We start from the raw sequence: 20938 nt of genomic DNA, 5'->3' as shown, positions 1-20938 counted from the left end.
TCCTGCTCTCTATCATGTCCAAAATAAAAACAAAGTAAGAGTAACATTTTAAAAAACAATGGTACATTTATTTAAATTATTAAATCTGCATTTTATTTTGGCAAAGGCTCAGTCACCCTGAGAAATGTACTGTTTGTCCCATCCAGTTCAGTAAATGTCTTTAACTGGTGGGCAACATTTTTAGGTGCAAAACAGTTCCTTAATTACAAGAAATGGGTTGTAACAGATTGGCATTTCAGGTGAAATTGGGTTACGGTGTTTTTCCTAAAAAAGCCCCTAAAAGTTTTTCTTTTAAACAACTTGTCCCATGAAACCATAATGTGAATATTGAATACATACAGATTTCCCAGTACATATTTAGCTAAACTATACATCAAACAGCTAGACTATAGGCGGCCAGCGGTGCCCCAGCTGATTAAAAGTCCCAGCATGCATTGCCAGCCATGGTCATTTAGTTATAGCTCCACAACAGCTGGAGAACCCTAGATTGCCTCTTCTGTTGGTTACACCTTGCCATTTCATTGACTATAAATAAGCCAGTCTTGAAGTAGTTTCCAAATCTAACCTTGTGCTTTATGGTATTCAATGATTTGAAGTTTGCAGCCAGCATTTTCTAGCAGTTAATAAACTTCAGGAAAAGTGGTGCTTGCTCCCCCACCAATCTTATGAGAGCTCATATTCCTGATTTAGTTTTGTATATATATCCATTGATAATTAATCTATTAGGTAAAATTAAGCACTATCTTCAGTGTAATTAATCCATTAAGTTATATAATTATATAATCACCGAATGTCATATGTAGAACTTCTAGGACTCTCAAGAAAGTAATAATGAATTATCTCATAGGTTTGACTGAGGATTTGTAGACTAAGACCTTCCATGCACCTAACACTACTAAGTGCTATACTAATCAAGATGGTGTTTAGAAGTAATTTTAGTGCAACTGTTTGTTGGAGCTGGTTTTAAGACATTCTCAAGAAAATACTTGTGTATGGGAATGTAGTGATGTAAATATTGTTGGAATGTGTATGCTATCGGACAGTTCTCTATATGCTTCATGTCACTGTTGGACAACCCCTTTTTAATCAAACATGATGCCAAATATATAGCAAATTGTGTGGGTTCCCCCAAGAACCCTTGGCGCTTGATGACTTGCTTCATCCATAATGCTACAATAGAACACTATTGAAAAGCTATAAGTGGCGGGTAACTGCAGATCGATTCATTACTAGCAGACTATTGGCTTCCGGTAACAGGGGTCTCCTACATGCGGGACAGGTTTATTTAAAGAGAAGCTGTCCAAAAGTAAACAACCATATATGTCTAAAATCACATATTTCCCTCTTATCCCATAACACATTAAATATTGCAACAGAAGGGTTTTACTATTTGGGCTTAGATTTTTAACCCAGTGACTGGTGCATAAAGTGCCCATCAATAAATGTCTAACCTGACATTTTTAACAGACTTCCCTCTTTAAAATGTAACTATTTGTTGAGTAAGTGCTTATTCTTGCTCCAGAACCCCTGAGGTCATTTAATTTATTTTTAAAGAATTAGCATTTATTTTAATCTAAAACCAAGGAATTATCTTTCATAGAATGCTAGAGGTGGACAATGTTAATCAATATAGATCTTCAACACTTGTGGATCAACAATACTTATCTCAAGCTGATCCTAGCAGAATTGGTTTAAATGTTCTCAAAAGTAAACAGCTACATGTTGTAAAGCACAGATCGGAAACCTGTTACTTACATACTGATAGGGCAAGAAGCTACAGCTGTATTTTCAGATGCCAAAGGCTACTGCAAAGGGATAACTCGTAAGAACTTTGTTGTATAGTTACAAATCAGTTTATAGTGGTGATCTAAATTAGTCCTAAGGTGCTGGGAGAGGTTCAAAGATGAACTGCCTTGGAGAATAAGCTAACATTACTTGCAACCACCATGGCATACAATTTGTGTGTCAAAACCCCATGCTGCTGGTGGAAATCGCAATACAAAATTTGAAATAATGCATCAGAAAAAAAAATTTGGGTTAACATCAGAAGAAGTATAGCTGTGGACAAGCTGTTATATATTATGGTGCAGCCAGTATTTGCTACACATGTTCTGCATTCCCCCTTAGTGGTCTTCAATAGTCTGAAAGCCCTGCTAATGCTGAAAAGGACTAATATGAAAGCTTGCAGACAGCATAGTAAGCTTTGATAAAAAAAGCAAACAAAAACGGTAAAAAAATATTGCAAAATAGATCGCTGATAATGGACTTCCGCACTCATCCGTGGGAATGAGAAAGGACCCCTACCTTAATTAATGCTCTGGAAAAGATAATTGTTACAAATCTATACTTGCTAAATTATACAGCAGTTCTAAATAGTTATATTATAGTCTTGTTGTGACCTGCTCTTCCTGTCCGTCTTTCCACTTGTTGATGAGCAGATCACATGCTTCGCCCCATGAGTCAAACACATCCTCTGTTGAGTCTATCAGCTTGGCATTAGAAGAGCAGAGGTCGGAAGCACAGTGTAGGGAGTTGGTACAAATAGGAGAATGATCTTGACTTTGTCCACCAATGCTCCCTTGACTCACCTCATTGAGGTTAATTTCACTTTTAGAGCTTTCTGGCTCTTGGTCAGTGTGTTTCATGTCCTGCCACATGCAATGAGGCTGGATGACTCCATCAGAGATGGTGTATACTGGTGCAGTAGGTGGCTCTGGCATATGTCCATTCATCTTGGAGAAGAGTAACCCTAGTCTTTTAAAGGACTCCTTTTTGGAACTTGAAAGCCTCTGGAGCTTGTTGCCATTGCGAATGAAGGAACGCTTGTTAATGCCATTACTTTTGGGCGCATCATCCATGATTTCATTCCCAGTCATTGTCTTAAAAAGGGCTGAGACATTGAAATCCTTTTTTTTGTTGGATATGTTGAAGGACACACTTTTTGACTTGGTCCGCTCTTCTGTCGCTTCGTCTTTTTGTGATACCTCTGTGCTACTGGTGGAATAACTCCTCCTTGGAGGTTTCCTGTTTCCCAGAAGATCCAGCACTTCATATCGAAAGCTGGAGATATCCTGTTTTAACTCCTACAACAAGACCACAAATGAATAATAATAAAGCAATTATTTTTAACTCAACAGAAAGAAAGAATGTTATTTAGGCTAAACATACTTGTATGTATATAATATTATGGGTGTATTGATATTTTTTTTTTCTATCAATATAGCTGTCTAAATGAGTATATACAGGAAACAACTACAATCACATTGAAAATCTTGTGTGAAGACAACTTGCTCTCCCGTGTTTACTCCTGGGGTGGTCTGTGAAATGTTATTTAAGCAGCATCCTCCTGAGAACAACAGGTACAGTACAATTTGCACATATTATATCCCAGTGTTATGAGAAGCAGCTGAAAGTGTTGTAATGAAACAAGTGCAGATGAGAAGTCAAAGTACAATGGGATTCAGCTTTGGGGAGTTGGTAAGAGAACAGACCAAAGTTTAGCTCTAAAAGATATTGAATATCTTGAGTACAATCAGCTTTGATTGTAACCCATCCTGTACTGTATCTGAATAGAAGACATATTACCTTGAGCCATAGTTAGATGTGCTACACCTTTTGCACAGTACAGCTGCAAACTAATGTAATGTCACAAATTGGTCTACCATAATATGATATCACTGGGGTACTTGAGTACAGAGACCTAAATGTCATCTAATACACAGAACTTTTATTTCTTGTTCATTCTAAAAATCTTGTACACATTTGTTACAACACAGTCGTTTCAACCATATGTGCCTGTCGCCTGTCTTACGTCTCTATTTAACAGTATTTGTATGTGTGCCCATTTTGTGTCCTGAACACATCAAACATCTGCACCTTTGTTCAAATATGTACAAAAGAGTTACAATGATAGTCAAAATTACTGACACACCCTTTCATCATCAACTTATAAATGTCACTTGAGGAGACATATATATATATAGTTTAAGTTTCAGTACTCTAAAATTCACTGCCAATTATAATTAATGACTTACATAACATGTAGCCACAGTAGCAAATGCCCAGTGGCCAAGGTCGCCTGTAGGCTCCACATTGCTGTGTTCTCTCCTCTGCTTTTTGACTGTGGAAGCACCAGCATTACTTGTTTAGCCATTATATGAGACTCTCTAAAAGAAGAGCACCATATGATGACATCACCGCATAGCATTCTTGTGAGAATTCCAAACTAGAAAGTCTCCAATAAATGGACTGTGATGAGGTCTGCAGCTCAGATCTTGCACTGGTAGTCATGGGTATTTATCTACACCAGTAATAATAACGATCCTAAAGAATGAATGCTGGGAGCACACACGATGTTGGGTTTACATCATTGAAACGTCTAAGCACACAATCTTTGGTGTCCTTGTCACAGCCCCAATCTTTCAACGCAGAACGTTCCCTACACAGACCAAAGTCTAGCATGCTTTCCCTGTAGAATAATTAATCTCATCAGGTATGATAGTCCACTGTCCCTAGGTCCAGATCTACCATGCCTTAAAGTAATCCAGCCTTGAGTATACTGTCACCAGGAGAAGCCAGCTTCTCAGTGTAGCTTTACATAAAGTATCAGACACATAAAACCACTATAATGATTAACTTAAACTGTTACTTAAAATTAGTGTCATAGCACATTGAGCAATTTTAGCTGTAGCTGGCCATAAAATTTGTGTTAAAAAAAACAACATCTCAGCCGTCCAAAGAAGAAAACTAGGTTGGCCACTGTTACTAGCTTGTCATTCTATTACACATCAATAATGTGGACTTCACACAGGAATCAAAACAAATCCTAAATCAAGAGACCCACATACAGATAAGAGCCCAGGGGAAATGCACTGTTGGGCCCAAAAAACAACCGTAGGACTAACTTTGCATTAATTAATAAAAAAAAAAGAAAAATAATGCTATTTAATAATACACATATACATACATGTATTTGTAGATATACTGTATACATATGCTTAATAGCATAATTAATAACAGAATTTGGAACCTAATTATGTGACAAAGAGATAAAGAGAAGGGAAATAACAGACATTGTATCTGCATGGAACTTTCCTCAGAAATGCTGAGGTGAGAAGACCAACTGTGTGAGGAGAAAGAATTGTTTCCTGTGTGACTTAAATGAATCTTTCATGTGCTTGACACACACAATTATTCATATATCTCATATTCCTGATTAATTGTTGACATGCTATTATAATGGCATATGTTCATAAACAGGACAGAGTTACATGTCTGCATGCTTCTTGCCCATTACCGACATTCTTGACAGGTTGAGAAAATTAAAAATATACTCCTACCTTTAGTCCCAATGGAGAAAAATAATATTAAATACTTTGCTATTCACTCTGGATAGACAGCTCATTTGGTTATTTTATTTATGATTGGATTGAGATATATTTAATATATATATATATTAATTACATGGTAGACCATTTCACAAAAACGTAACTAGTGAAATTATATTAATTAGCGCAGTAAACTGGTCAAATCCCCTTTGCTCAGCAATGCTCTGTTAGACATTGTGCTCTATGATTTTAGAAGAGTAAGCAGCTATACATCTACTTTAGGTGTAATGTTCACCTCACTTAGTGGCCTCTTTATTACTTCTTACTTTCATGTAAATTCCCCAAAAACGGCAGATGCAAATTTAAGTATCATGCAAATGTATTAACACTGCATTGCATCAGATATCATAATATCATAGATGTCTGCTGCTTTGCATTTTTTTTCTAAATACAGAGCACTCCCCACAGACGTCTATGGGGACTGCTATATACCGCAATTTAATAAGTAATGAAAAGTCATTTACACATACGGTAATGTGGCCGTACATTACTGTATGTGTAATTCTTCAGCTCTGCTGCTATGAGAAGAGCATTGTGGTAGAGGGGTCTTCGGATCCCTCACTGCATCTTACTGCTGTCCCCTCCGGTCATTATCGCAAAGGTGGCCACTTTGCAATAGTGACCATAGGAAAGAGAGGAGAGGGGTCTTCGCAGGAACAGGAGTTTTTTGTGACTGCTGTTCCTGTTGAAGTTTTATAATAAATACACACAATTTTTGAATCCTTATCTTTGCGATAAGGATTGAAAGCGGTCATGTTAAAAATGCGGCCTTTAATAAATATTCCCCATAGACAAGTTGTTTTCACACATTCTAACTTCATCCCACAATTCTGCTATTGTTCGGTAAAATTAAAAAGTAAACCAGATGCATGGAAGATTTATGCCACAAAAACAGAAGAAACTAAATGTCATCCTAGATTAAATGTGTTTATTATAGGACCTACTGTAACAGTGTACGGATGCAGCTCTTTTCTATAAAAAAAATAATGTACACATATATGTACAAATGTGGGACCGTTTAAAGGTCCACGTTCCACTTCCTGTGACTTCCTGTAAATCATTCCACTTTTGTGGTTTGTGGATACCACATGAAATGCACATAGTAAAAGGGTTAGACGATCACCTGGAGATTCAATCCACATCCACTTTAGGACCAACATCAGTTAATTTTAACTGTCAGGTTTTTCATCTCAGATTAGCTTGATTTATATCTCAAATTAATCATGAGAGTGAGTGGAAACCACATCTGGCTTTGTTACACTCTGTGAAGGTAATTATTTCGCTGATCGAAGTGCACCTTGAAATGTGCTTTCCTGCAAAATTGCAATTGTAAAGTAACTAATGAGTCCCATTAAAAGTGCAGAGTGCGGTAGAGTTTACATCACCTCTGATCAGAAGCGGGCAGCAAAAAGCTTTGGTCCTTTCTGTAAAACAGGGAATGTCTTCCTGAATGTGTCCACCCAGCTCATTTAAATAATCCCATCCTGCAAATTAAAATCTACTTTTTTCCATAAGGGAAAAACTAGGTGCATTCATGAACCTAATCTGCACTTTGCAAAGCATACCAAGCTTCTCCCATTGGATGGTGCAAAGTCACGAGACATCACAAAATTAGCTCTGCCTTTTTGTATGTTTGTCAATGACCCTTCCCAACACTGAATCTTTTGAAAGTACGACCGATGGTAAGAAGCCCTGAAAGACTGCGTGTATTACCTTAAAGTTTTCTTCGGTTAACCCTTCATTGGTTTTTGAATTTCGGATCATTGCTGCAACATATCGTTTCACCAGATTCCTGATAACTTCCTACAATGAAGAACAACATTCTGGAATGTCAGACGTTTTACAGTACAAAAAATAAATCCTTCATTTAATGGTTTCAAATCTTCAACTAATTTCACACACATTTAGTATATACACAACATCATTTGTTTTTGTTTTTTTAATCGGGGCTTCTACTTCTGCCTTTTCCACCAATACATCCATCTTTTCTTTTCAGCCATATATTTATATAATCAGGCAGACTTTTTTGTGTGTGTGTTGCCTTTGGTTATGACACAACCTTGCTCTCTGCATTGAATACAATTGTGTCCAGAGAACAGCTGTTGGTTGCACCCCAGGGAAATGAAAATAAAAAACTATTGCAAATGAGCTAAAGACGTAGCTAACATCAGAAAAAAGATAGAGGGAGAAAGCTATGTACTTAGTAAAAGTTACAGGAAACTGTGCACAAGACAATAAAATAAAAGTTGTATGAAAGTTCAAAACCCCAATTAATAATCAAAATGTGATAGAAGGCAATAATTTGACCTGATTTTTCCCTTTTGCAATAATACATGTTGGCATTTGCAAGCTAGCCATAATATAATTGATATCTGACAAGCGCTGCTGGGAAATGAGAGGAAAGAGATACATAAAAAGTACAGATGGAGATGGAACAAGTGTGTAATAGACAGGATTTTATGGCAAGATGTGCTGAGCCAATCTGACCATCTACCTCCAACTGGCCACACTCAAATATGCTTGTGTGTGATTAGATCACACTATCGGACATGATTTAGCACATTTACTTCACACCAACAAGATCCGGATTACACTGTATGTCTAATACAAGCTTGCTCCATCTGTAAATCTCTAGGACAAATTGGTAACAGGATATAGAGAAAAGAAAATGATAAAATATTAATTCACTGCAATTGTTTCACTGCCAGATAAGACAAAGATAGTCAACTGAATAAACAAATGTAAAAATGTTACCAAATTTATTCCATACTGTATTTTCTTATTTTAGTAGCTCTTTTGAATTAAGTCAAACTTAGAATGCTATTTTTGGTGTCACACTTACCGAATACTAAACAATTGTTTTATTAAATGTGAATGTTAAACTTGCTTTTAATATGCAGATGGCCAAATCTTGACTCGCCAACATTTGCAGGAAAGTCATACATCATTTATTCTGTTCTAAGCACAGACTGCCGATGCTTTCTGACAGGATGTACTGTAACGGACAGCCTATACCTGCTTGTCACAAATGTTTTGAGTTAAGCATTGCCAAGAAATCACTATTGTAACAATGCAATGGAGCAGAGCTTACCTGGTAATGCTGATTTTGAATCAGGTTGTCAGCATGCCTCTCCTGCAATTAAAAATGTATATATGAATTACGTATGCATCAGTTTAGTCACTTTACAGAAATGTTTTGCAAGGTCCCCTGTTGGTCCTGTAGAGAGTGGAACTGTAAACTCTACTGTGGAAGTGTAAAAGGAATCTGCAGCTAAAAGCCAATGAGGTTTGTGACACTGCTCTAAATGAATAATTTATAAAGGAGAAAGCATTTTATTAAAAAGTTAACATGTCTTACAGTGAAGGTTTTTAGGTTTTCATGCTGTTTCTGGAGGTCTTCTTCACATTTTCCTGGGCATAGCTGGTAGTGGATCCATTTGCAGAGGTACCAGATAGACTTTGGGCTTGCAATGATGTTAAAAGGAGGTGGCAGAGTGCCACCTTCATCAAAATAACTCATCCACAGTTTAGTCCTTGCAAACTTCCATTCAATGTCAGCATGATCCTGCAAAGGAAATTGTATGAAGATGTCAGACAGGCCAGTTGTACATATTGTAGTGCACTTATTGTGTTGCAATTGACAACACATTTCTGTAGTTGTGCTTTAGGTTGGGCAATAGGTGGGTCAATAACTGCACCATGGATACTTCTGTCAGAGTAGCTAAGCTGAATGACTAAGAATACAGTATCAACAGAATACAACCACAGCTATAGATGGCACAGTTAGATGTTCCACACAGTAAGTATTCTTTACTAAAAATATTCTTGACCATTTTTGGTTAGACTGGTTAATTCTTAGGTAAAATTAAACTGATGAAGGACAACCCCTTTAATTTGCTTACTTCCCTACACGGAGTAGAACAGTGATGGAAACATTACTAGTTCTTAAGATACTAAAATGGGATGACTTTCAGGGAACACCTGGTCAATAGCGCCCTATTGACTGTGAACAGATATTATGCAGAATATAGCAAATTATCAGTAAGTGTTGACTGTAAATGACTAGGGATATGTAGAACAACCATTATTAATATTTTGACATTATCATTTAGTTAAAAATAAACTTATCACATTACACTGTATAATTGGAGATTTTACAGTTAACATATCTCTGAACTGTGCTGATTTAAGCTGGGCAGTCTCACTTTGAGTGGTCTGTCCTACCCAGGGCCGGATTTACCACTAGGCAAACTAGGCACTGGCCTAGGGCCTGGCAGTCCCAGGGGGCCCCTCAGGGCCGGTGGAACGCAGTAAAACGGGGTAAACAAGGCGGGGGCACCATGCAAGAGGGGCACTTTCCTTGCCTGCTTTCCACCAGCCCTGCAAAAATATAAAGTAAATAAAAAATGATGGGCTGAGGTGCCCGGCGCTCTCCTTGACGGTCCATTCTCACTGACAGTGTCTGGTGTGGCTTCATCACGTCCCGACACTGTTAGTGAGGAGCCACACATGGAGCAGCACCAAAAGAAAAGAACACAGCATAGGAAAAGAAGAAGACCGCAGATGAGAAGATCATAGAAAGGTAAGTAAAGAAAGGAAGGCACAGTAATAAAGAGGAAGCAGTGCGAATATGAAGGAGCACAGAATGATTATGAAGGAGCACAGTGTAATGATAAAGGAGGGCACAGAGTGATTATGAAGGGGCACAGTGTAATGATGAAAGGAGGCAATGGGTGATTATGAAGGGGCACAGTGTAATGATGAAGGAGGGCAATGGGTGAATGTGAAGGGGTACAAGGTGATTATGAAGGGGCACACTGTGATGATGAAGGAGGGCACGGTATAACTATGAAGGGGCACAGTGTAATGATGAAGAAGGCAGTGGGCACAGTGTGATGGTGAAAGGGCAAAAGCATGATGCAGGGCACAGTGTAATGATGAAAGGGGCAGTGGGCACAGTGTGATGGTTAAAGGGCAAAAGATTGATGGAGTCATGTGGATGATTTTGCCAAAAAAACACACCACGCAGAATAACACTGTAGAAATATAAAGGCAATGAAATGCTATATTTGTGAACAGAAATTGATTATAACTGTGTATAAGGGAATTTTTGGTAGGACATTGTTTAAGAAGAGGGAATGTAGAGGTTCTCCAATTTGCCCCAATGATAAAATCAGATGCAAGTTTTGGTCCACTATTAATATTCCTCCAGGAATAACTATGTAAAGAAGAAGACCCGGGTGGGAAATCAGGATGGTTATTCATTTGAATGTCCAAATAAAATATAGCCAAAGATGTTGGAAGAGGTTAATAATAAGGTCTCCAAGTGTAACAATAGACCTAATGAGTTTGGTAGTGCATAAGATTGAAGCTAAAGAAACTCCAGTGCTAGATATTTCAGTTTGAAGTCAACTAGTAGTAATTATATTTAGTGATACCTGGGAGTCCCCTAACACCAACACCAGTAGACAGACCTAATAAGAGTGGCGGATTGTAATTTGGTGGTTTATCTGTCCAGATTAACTTGTTCATAGATCTCTGAATTTGCTTAAGTGTGTTCCTTGTGATTTGAATTTGGATTGTCTGAAATTTATACAAAATTTGGGAGAGAATATTAATTTTAATAGTAGCAATATGACTAAGCCAGCAGATGGTGAACGTACACCATGTGTGCATATACAGCTAGACTTCATAACAAGATGGGGGAAGTTTCCTTGTATTTTGAGCAGTTTTTACATTTTTTTAATTCACCAATTAAAGTTGTACTTTTGGGACACTATCTGCTTCTCTTTTCTCTTGATATATGAAGAGGGAAGGGCTTCTCACTTGCAGTAATTTTTTTATATCCAGAGATTGTTATTATTATCTTTTATTTATATGGTGCCACAAAGGGTCTGCAACGGCGTACATAAAGCGAGGAACAAAACAGAACACGGAATACAAGGCAATACAAAAACAGAAAAGTGCAATAAAATCATTACAGCCAAGAACTGGTGCGTAGGGCAAAGAGGTTAAAAGTGAGTTTGAGAGCATTAAGAAACTAGAAAGGGGAGTGAGGAGAGGAGGGGCGTTGATTAAAGCAGTCTGGACCTGTGCCCAGCAGTATGCGCTTAACTAACAGGATAAGAACAGTGATTGAGATGGAAAGGCAGGGGAGAGGAGGAGAACCAAGGGCAGGGAGCTAGTATCAAGGTGCAAAATGAGGCTGGGGAGCCGAAGGCAAACATAAACAGGAGGAGGAAGACAAGAGGGATAGAGGGTCCTGCTCGCGGGAGCTTACAATCTAAAAGGAGGGGGCAGAGTTACACAAAGTGAGGGGGTCAGGGTGAGGAGATGAGAACTCTGAGGGGAGAAATTAACAAGAGGGCAGAATTAGGAGGGAGGAAGAAAGACGGAGAGATGAACAATGATTGCTGTAGAAGGATCATGAAGAGGTGGGTTGAGGAGAGGCCAGATAAGGTTAGACAGAGGAACGTTAGGCTTTCCTGAACAGGTGTGTTTTGAGGGATCTCTTGAAGATCTACAGGCTAGGGGATAGCATGATAGAATGAGGGAGATCATTCCAGAGAAGGGGGGACACTACGGGAGAAATCTTGAATGCGAAAGTCAGACGTGTAACCAGATGAGAGGCGAGGCGGCTGTCGTTGGCTGACCATAGAGGGTGAAAGGGAGTATGAATTGAGATGAGGATGGAGCCTTAAGGAGCAGTGGAGTTAGAGAGGGCTTTGTAGTGATATCAGAGTACGAATTTATTACTTTACATAGGCTTGTGAGGAAAGAAACATGGCTCTATAACAAGTGTAAAAATAAGTGGAGATAACGGACAATCCACTCTAGTACAGTTGCCTGTCTGGCCGAGTCTGCTACAAGTTACACATTCTCCTCCTATTCCTAATTTAGTCATAGCATAAAGGGCCAAATCCATTAAAAAGTCTTTTTTACATCAAGGGATAGAAGTAGAGATAGTGTCTTAAATGTATTAATTCTGTGGATAAGATCAATAGTCCTTATAGATTTATCCCTGACTTGCCTTCTGGGTACAAAGCTTACTTGGTCTTTATGGATTAAGGAAGGAAGTACATGGTTTAATCTAGTGGCAAAGATTGTGGAGAATAACTGCACATCGTAATTTATCAATGATATAGGCTTATAACTGCCATAGGAATTCCTTACTGAGTTTATGGATAAGAGTGATTTTCACTTCTAATCCTTGTGAAAGAAAGGTTTTCCTTTTATAACTTTATTAAAGATAGAAGTAAAACATGTTGACAGATTTTTATAAGTGGCAGTAAAACCATCTGGGCCTGGTGCTTTGCCAGATTTCTGGTACTTTATGGCTTGGCCAATCTCTTCTGTAGTAATCTCTTTACCTAATACCATAGCTCTAAATGTGGAAAACTTGGGCGTGTGGCAGAATGAAAGAATTTATGAATTTAGTCAACACTTGAGAAGGTTTGGCATTGTTTGGAATATTATATAATTTTTATTTTTTATTTAAATTTTCATCATTGTTTCTCATTGTTTTTGATGGATATGGAGAACCAGGTCATGTTTATAAGATTTTCTTTTTAAAACGTTGGAACTTGTTACATTAGGTATAGGACATTCTAATTTAAATTATTTCAGTAAATGTGTTTGTTGAATTGAGAATTTTGAGGTGATATCTAAATGCACCACATGGTGGTACTATAGTCCATGTAATCTGCTGCTGTGATTTTGTACTCGGCATAGCAACAATACAGGAATTGGAGAAAAAAAAAATACAATTCAGTAATGAATTAACACAGCAATATAACAGCTGTGTGGCAGTAGCTGAAGTATCGCAATGTTTTCCTAGGCCATTCTGTGTCTGGAGAGTTAGCATGTAAAATATCATTCTGGGGCCTGTAGATGCTCCGCTTGTCACAGGAGGTGTCAGCTAACGGTAAGAGTTGGATTGGGTAACCATATTCTTAAACAAGCAATGGTACAGCCTGCACTCAATTAAATAAATACCGGTGACTAGTATTGTTAATAATGCAAAATTGTTCGTTTGTACAGCGCCACCAGCGCTTTACAGAGAATATTGATTTATTCACATCAGTCCTTGCCCCATTGGAGATTGCAATCTAAGTTCCTCATCTAAACCAGTGATGGGCAACCTAAAACACTTCAGGGGCCGCATGTTTCTGTCGTCTAACCTTCAAAAGGGATGCCCATTACCCTTAGTGTCAGTAATAAGTTAATACAATAGATTTAATCAAAGAGAGAGACAACTATCTGTAAAATATATGGCAGCAGACATTTTAAACAAGTGTTACCAGCTATAACAAACACATCTGACAATAAAGCAGGAAAGAGCTGGGCAGCACGTGTGAAGGCTCGGAGGGCCGCCTGTTGCCCATCACTGACCTAAACACTAAGGTCTGTTTTGTCACAAGCCAATTAACCTACCAGTTTATTTCATCATCATCATCATCATCATTTATTTATATAGCGCCACTAATTCCGCAGCGCTGTACAGAGAACTCACTCACATCAGTCCCTGCCCCATTGGAGCTTACAGTCTAAATTCCCTAATATAGACACGTCCCTGCCCCACTGGAGCTTACAGTCTAAATTCCCTAATATAGACACACATTCACACACACACAGACAGACAGACAGAGAGGGAGACAGACAGACAGACAGAGAGGGAGCGACTAGTGTCAATTTTGATAGCAGCCAATTAACCTACCTGTATGTTTTTGGAGTGTGGGCCATGGTCGGGAGTTGAACTCATGACCCCAGTGCTGTGAGGCAGAAGTGCTAACCACTAGGCCACTGTGCTGCCCTATTTTTGGACTGTGAAAGGAAACTGGAGCACCTGAAGAGAACCCACAAAACTCAGTGAGAACATAAAGGGGCCAAACAGATAGGGCCCTGGATGAAATCGCACCAATGGCCTCAGTGCTGTGAGGCAGCAATACTAACCTCTGTGCCACCAAGGCAACCAACAATATGGTTTGTTGTGAGGATGGATATCTGGGGCTGCAGTAATTAGCTCCTTCAGCAACTTACCATTATCCAGACCCCAGACACTAGGGGCTAGATTTACTAAACTGCGGGTTTGAAAAAGTGGAGATGTTGCCTATAGCAACCAATCAGATTCTAGCTGTCATTTTGTAGAATGTACTAAATAAATGATAACTAGAATATGATTGGTTCCTATAGGCAACAGCTCCACTTTTTCAAACCCGCAGTTTAGTAAATATACCCCTAGGCCTCATTTAACATCAATGCATTTAGTTGCCACATTTTTACTGAACCATAACAACCAATCACTTGCTTTATTGTTTAACTTGCACTAGGCAGATAAAAGTAATTTTGAAATGCAATGTTAGTAAAGGAGCCTTACCGAGTGCTGTAATCCCACCTAAAGAACTTTCACCATGCTTTCCTGCATAACTGATTATAATATCCGTTATACTATGATCGGAGACCAGAGTTGTACAGAGCAATTATCAGTAGTGATTTTGTAGTACTGGGATTATTAGGCAAATATGGCTAGCATCTTATAGCAAAATATTTAACTCTGGAAAGAGGGATAGGATTGGTAAAATAAAAATATTGAGAGGAAAACACCTTTAACACAAACAGCATCTTATAAAGAAAAAGATGCATTACATAAAAATTATTATTCACTGTATTATCCTCCCCCCGGCTGCTTACCTGAATAGTGATCCTCCACCCCAAGCCAACCTTTTTAATTTGAAAAGAAAGATGCAAACCCTATGCTAACCCTAACTCCAAACCCTAAGAAAAACCTAAATGACATTGTTCTAAAGAAAATAAAAAATAAATATGAAACTGACTACTTGGAAGTGACAGATAGATATGCTGTACTGATCTCTGCATTGTCTATGAGTGTGCCTTAACTACTGGTTTGTAAGAGAACTCAGGTGCACAGAGTGTAGGTTTCAGGAGTACGCACACAGGTGGGTCATATAGTGGATACCACTTGTCATCTAATAGACACAAAACTGAAATGTTACATGGATGGCATATAGGCTCAAACATATCTATTTTTCAATCATTTATTTTTTGTGGATATATAAATGGATGTATCAACGTAACTTGACTAGATAAATGTCCCATCAAGGACCAGAAATCGTGATTCCTATATAAAATACATTTAATTCATCATCAATAATCTGGTGCTTTCTCCCCATCCCCTTCTGACACTCATTATTATACAGGAACAGTGATCATAACTACAGACCACATTGATATGTGAAGCTACCTACTTACAGCATTCCCAAATAAGTTCACATTAAGGTGCTGTGATCACACTGTGCTTCTAGGCACCGTATCAAATACAGAGGAACAAAGAGCATCCGCCAAGCCTGGAGTTCAATAAATCAAACAAATGCATCTGGCCTTGAATTTTGTTTGGGTACATTTAGTTAATTTATTGAACTGTAAGCAAGCTGCTTTCTCTCTAGTCTTTGAATGTGATCTATTGTACTGGATAAACAGACATTTGATATGCACGTTAGAGCTTTACTCATGGGACCTAATCAGACACAATATTCTGGCAGTGATCATATTGAAACCAACAAGCAAGTCAAGAGCTCAGTGTGATTGCTATAAAAATGTATTTAATATAAAGTATATAAAGATATACAAAATACTATATATATAATATACAATAAAATATTAATAATAACAATAATAAAAACGATATTTGCAATAATTAATATGAATGAGGGTTAGTTTCAATTTTGTTGGCTTCTTCAGTAAAACAAAGTAACATCCTTAGACACTGATAGAACAGTGCCACCATTGGATGTTTTATTATGAAAAATGATACAACATTCTCAGTGTGTTACCATTATACATAGCATCCAGCAGACATTCTCAGCAAGATGATGTCTACAAAAAAAGTAATTTATTTGTCAAGACAGTGTGAAGGACAATACTCATTGGGCCTTGTGAAGTCAAACCTACCAGTAAAATTTCAAGAACCATCTCGTACGCTAGTGAGAATTGGCTACGGTTACATATGTACATAGGAAGGTTTCTAACATTTACACTGAACATGGCAAAGTGCATATAAGGCATCTATATTTAGGAACATTTTAGATGCATTGAAAGGAAAATTGTAGGCAACAATATTTTCCCTCCTGAACCTCAACTCAAATATTAGAACCATGGCCCTTATGGACAGCTTCCAGACGGCAGAGATGTGCCGTCTGGATCCTCTCTGGACTGTCATGCTGGAAAATCGTTGGAACTGAGGCATAGGCAGGCATGTATTTGTCTTGGTGGGAACGGATTACTTGAAAGTCCTGCCTATTGCCACTTAAGAACAATCGTTTTCAATGATTTCAAATTTTCACTTTTTTCTCCTAAATACTGCTCATTTTAGCCTTATGTATGTTTAAAAATAATGATAATTGTGAAGAAACACAGGGACCTTTTGAATTTAAATAATCACATTTTACAAAATGAGATCTTGGCTTTGTATGTCGGTACACAATTCAGAACATTCATGTAACTAGACTGTACTTAGCAAGGAGTGGTCATACTGTGATTGGTGGGGAAGACTGACTTCAGGGGCGGAACTACCGCTGGTGCAGCAGGTGCGGTGCATTGGGGCCCATGGAGATAATGTGGTCCACTGCATAGGGCACTAGTGAGCTGTGGGACCCGGTTCCCTGTCCTCACCTCCCTGCATCGGGGCTCGCAGCTTGCTAGTTCCACCTCTGAGTGACCTACAGTATTACCTTCAAGAAGATCATGTAGTAAAAAAAGACTTAAAGAGACTCCTAGAGCAGTTTGGTGTTTCAAAAAAGCAGCAATCTAAATGGGTTGCTTAATATACAGGAAAAAAATAGATTGCCAATATCTTCACAACTATTTTTTAAGCTGATTTATTTTCCATGTTTTCTTTATTTGGTTGTTTTTAATGCATGTGGCTGTATTTTAGCATTTGGCACATCAGGCTTGTGTCTAGGGCCAGAACACACAACTGAAAGTCAGCTTTTTCCCTGCACAGCCTGCATTAGAAATTTGGGACATCATCAACATCATCAATTTATATATCGCCACTAGTTCCACAGCGCTCTACAGAGAACTCATTCACATAAGTCCCTGCCCCATTGGAGCTTACAATCTAATCACCTAACATACACACAGACCGAGAGAGACTAAGGGCAGTTTATCAGCAGTCAATTAACCTACCAATAGGTTTTTGGAGTGTGGGAGGAAACCGGAGTGCCTGGAGGAAACCCACGCAAACACGGGGAGAACATACAAACTCCTCACAGATAAGGTCATGGTCAGGAATCAAACTTATGACCTCAGTGCTGTGAGGCAGAAGTGCTAACCACTAAGCCACCATGCTACCCACATGACTCTTATTCCATAAGTTATGAAACTGACTAAACATTAAATGCTGGCAGAAAGTTGAAATAATTAGGAGGAGAATAGCTTGAGGTGGTTGAAGTTCCATTATGCCTTTCTTATGTTCTTTTACATCACCCCATCCCAGATATATAAATAAAACCTTTAAATTATTAATCAAACTAATTTTAAATGCTTAATAAACAGCATTTTGGAAAAAGGGAGACCTTCTTTGAAAACCATAAATTAGCACATTTATCAGTTAGAATCAATGACCAGTACAATTAACGATACGCATAATCCGTTTTTAAAAACTTACTTCCCTTGGCTGTTATTTTCTGAATTTCAATGCTTAATACCTTAGTTTGAATCTATTTTCTTGCTAATTATGTTTTAACTCCCACCACTCTAAATACAATGATAGCTTTATCTATCTCTCTAATTCCCTCCCTTCTATCCCCCGCTAAATCTCCCTACCTCCCCACCCATCCTGTGCTTTAAATACAGATTTATCAGAATTCATGTACAATATATGACCAATTATCTTTTGTTTATGAATTAAATGTTCAAGTTTGAAGTTATATTATATATCTATTTCCCTCCCTATTCCTGTTTTTGAATACCGCAAATAAAACTCAACAAATTTTTTATAGGGAAAAAAGAAATCTACTACCTGTAAAGCACGCTAGTGTTTGGAGTTGATGTGGTGAGATTAAGAGCTATACACGGAGCTCCGTATAATATCTGCATCTAGAAGAGGAGGATCCATTTAGGGTATACAGTACATAGTACATATCAAGGTACCGGTCTTGTAATACATCGCCATAATTGGTAAGAGACTTTTTGTTACCTTTGACATTCCGTATTGGATCTCACCAGTTATTCCGGAGTTGGACCTCCCAAATACATCACTGTATTCTCCATACTATTATCCCTAATATTAGGGTTTGGATATCCCGTGAAAATCATATCACAATCTTTACAATAATAGAGTGGAATGGCTCTTATACAGTTGCTGGACTGGTACACATATTATCTGGTTGGCGGGTAGGTGCACCTACCTCGCTAATAATTGGTTTGGCACCGATAACAGCCCACATTGGTTGTACCTAATATGTTTTTTTTATATGTTAGAATAAACTATTTTTAAATTATATACTTTGTGCATGAGTGTTTTTGTGGCAGACTCGGACATACCACCGCACACTTTGGTTGTTGTAAAGCAGGGCCTCTGTCTGTCCCAAACCTCATTCAGCTGATTACAACACAGTCCTCACTGGTGGCTAGTATTCAAAGTAGAAAGCATTCTGGTGATAATGATGAAGAGCAGACTTCCTATCTGGTAGCTAGTAGAATTAAGTCAATTGATCAGGTGAATCTAGAAATTCAGCCGACTGTCAGAGATGTCATCAGTGATTTAAGGCTCTGGAGGGCGCCACTGATGTCCTCTACATTGCTCTGCGGTGGCGGGCGGCTGTGGAAGGTATGTTCGGCCGGCGTGGATTTTGTGCTGCATAGGGGGGAATTTTGTGCTGCCAGGGGGGGAGATTGTGCTGCCAGGGGGGGGGGGGATTGTGCTGCCAGGGTGGGGATTGTGCTGCAAGGAGGGATTTGAGGCAGTGTACTGAGGGGGAGGGCACTGCGATAGAGGTGGGGCAGGAGTGTGACGCAGGGGGCAGGAGTGTGATGCAGGGACATGTTAGGACTCAAATCATCTAATAATCACTAACAATTATCTGTTGTAAGCGTATTGTGTCAAATTTTTTGTACCGCAATCTAAGACCTGGATACCTCCCCTCTAGAAATCCTGCGTTTTTCCCAGGGCATCAGTGGAGTCTGGACAGCATTCTGCATCAAACATCACTGCATCTGGACTGCTGGCGGAGGTAAGGCTAATTTTTTTTCTTCTCTTTCTTTACAAATGTGTAAGGGTCTGGAAAGTGGGCATCTGGTGTGTGACAGGTAGGTGTGTGTGGCTGTGTGCGTGCACGGGAGGGGGGAGGGTTGGGGCATTAGTTTGAAAATTTGCCTAGGGTGCCAAGAAACCTTGCAACAGCCCTGCCTGATAGCTATGTACTCCGTGTATATATCAAAATAGTTCTTCTTTTATTTGGGAAGAACCATTAATTAAGGGATAAAGATCACCAGATGATCTGTGTGCTGATCTAAGGAGGGCATAATACCATTATGTTCTGCTCTTTAGCAGGACTTGTAAAGCTTGAGAATGTTCTCTATGAAACTGAGAATGTTCTATTAAATAAGGTGAAACTAGAAACTGTTCTAGTGAATAGGGTGAAGCTAAAGAATGTTCTAGTGATTAGTGTGGGCCGTATGGTGCCAAAGGATTGGGTGGAGCTTACAGTTCCTAGTGTTTTGTGTCTACACCCTTTTAATGCCAATACAAAACAAAGTGCAGCAAATGTTGATAAAGAAAATATGACACTTACATAATGTATACAAGTCACCAACACACAGTAGGGCTGCTATATTGTGGGCAAAACCAATACTTCTGAGAACACAACCTGTAAATTGACTAGGAAACCGTGACATCACTAAGGCATTAGGCACAAAGCGAGGGGAATGTCTCTTCTGTATTGTCATGAATTTTGCTTTTGCTCACAAAATGGCTGAATATTGGATTGACTCACAAAATGGATGCCTGTGTTTGACAAGCATACTTTAAATGATCTCTAACAATTCGCTGCAGATTACTCTCATAAAACAGCTAATTAAAACGTATATTTTTAAATACAAACAGCGCATTTAGTTTCAGGTCCAGAAGAAAAAGGTTCACTACTTTTTTCTTCACATTTATTCTCGCTCTATAAAGAGACAATTTGTTCGGATAACAAGTTATATTTTAGCCATCATCCTGATTTTGAACAAATAATGAGCATGGGAGCCGTGCCAATAAGAATATGTCCATATGTTATGATAGATGGCTACTGGAGAATAGATAAAAAGGTATTATTTGGCTGTTCATGCAAACGAGGTCAGGCAATTAAAAGAAGCCATGCAGAAATAAAGAGTTGTTTGATGTTGTGTGTATAAAGGGTCTGAACTGATACTGGATAACATGGTACATATACTAAAGAGAAAGGACTGGACTATGTTTTCAGGGAGCAGTTTCAACATAATTACCATGACTTCCTCTCAGAGTGAAAAATCAATAGTAAGCTGATCAC

The 20938-nt window shown here is 38.5% G+C and overlaps 1 protein-coding gene across 1 annotated transcript in view; it reads right to left on the bottom strand.

The window, feature by feature from the left end:
* Positions 1-874: 874 nt before the first annotated feature.
* TRPC5 (transient receptor potential cation channel subfamily C member 5) overlaps positions 875-20938 on the bottom strand; it is a 262565-nt gene continuing 242501 nt past the window's right edge. The window contains exons 8-11 of the mRNA XM_075184312.1: positions 8746-8952; positions 8479-8520; positions 7101-7190; positions 875-3083 (exon numbers count right to left, since the gene is read on the bottom strand). Coding sequence (XP_075040413.1) covers positions 2382-3083; positions 7101-7190; positions 8479-8520; positions 8746-8952 — 1041 coding nt within the window. The 3' untranslated portion in view covers positions 875-2381. The remainder of the gene's footprint in view (positions 3084-7100; positions 7191-8478; positions 8521-8745; positions 8953-20938) is intronic.

This window comes from Mixophyes fleayi, chromosome 9 (genome assembly GCF_038048845.1).
Source record: "Mixophyes fleayi isolate aMixFle1 chromosome 9, aMixFle1.hap1, whole genome shotgun sequence".
NCBI classification, from domain to species: Eukaryota; Metazoa; Chordata; class Amphibia; order Anura; family Limnodynastidae; genus Mixophyes; species Mixophyes fleayi.
The sequence above is the reverse complement of the archived record's forward strand: the minus strand, read 5'-3'. Positions and strand labels throughout refer to the sequence as shown.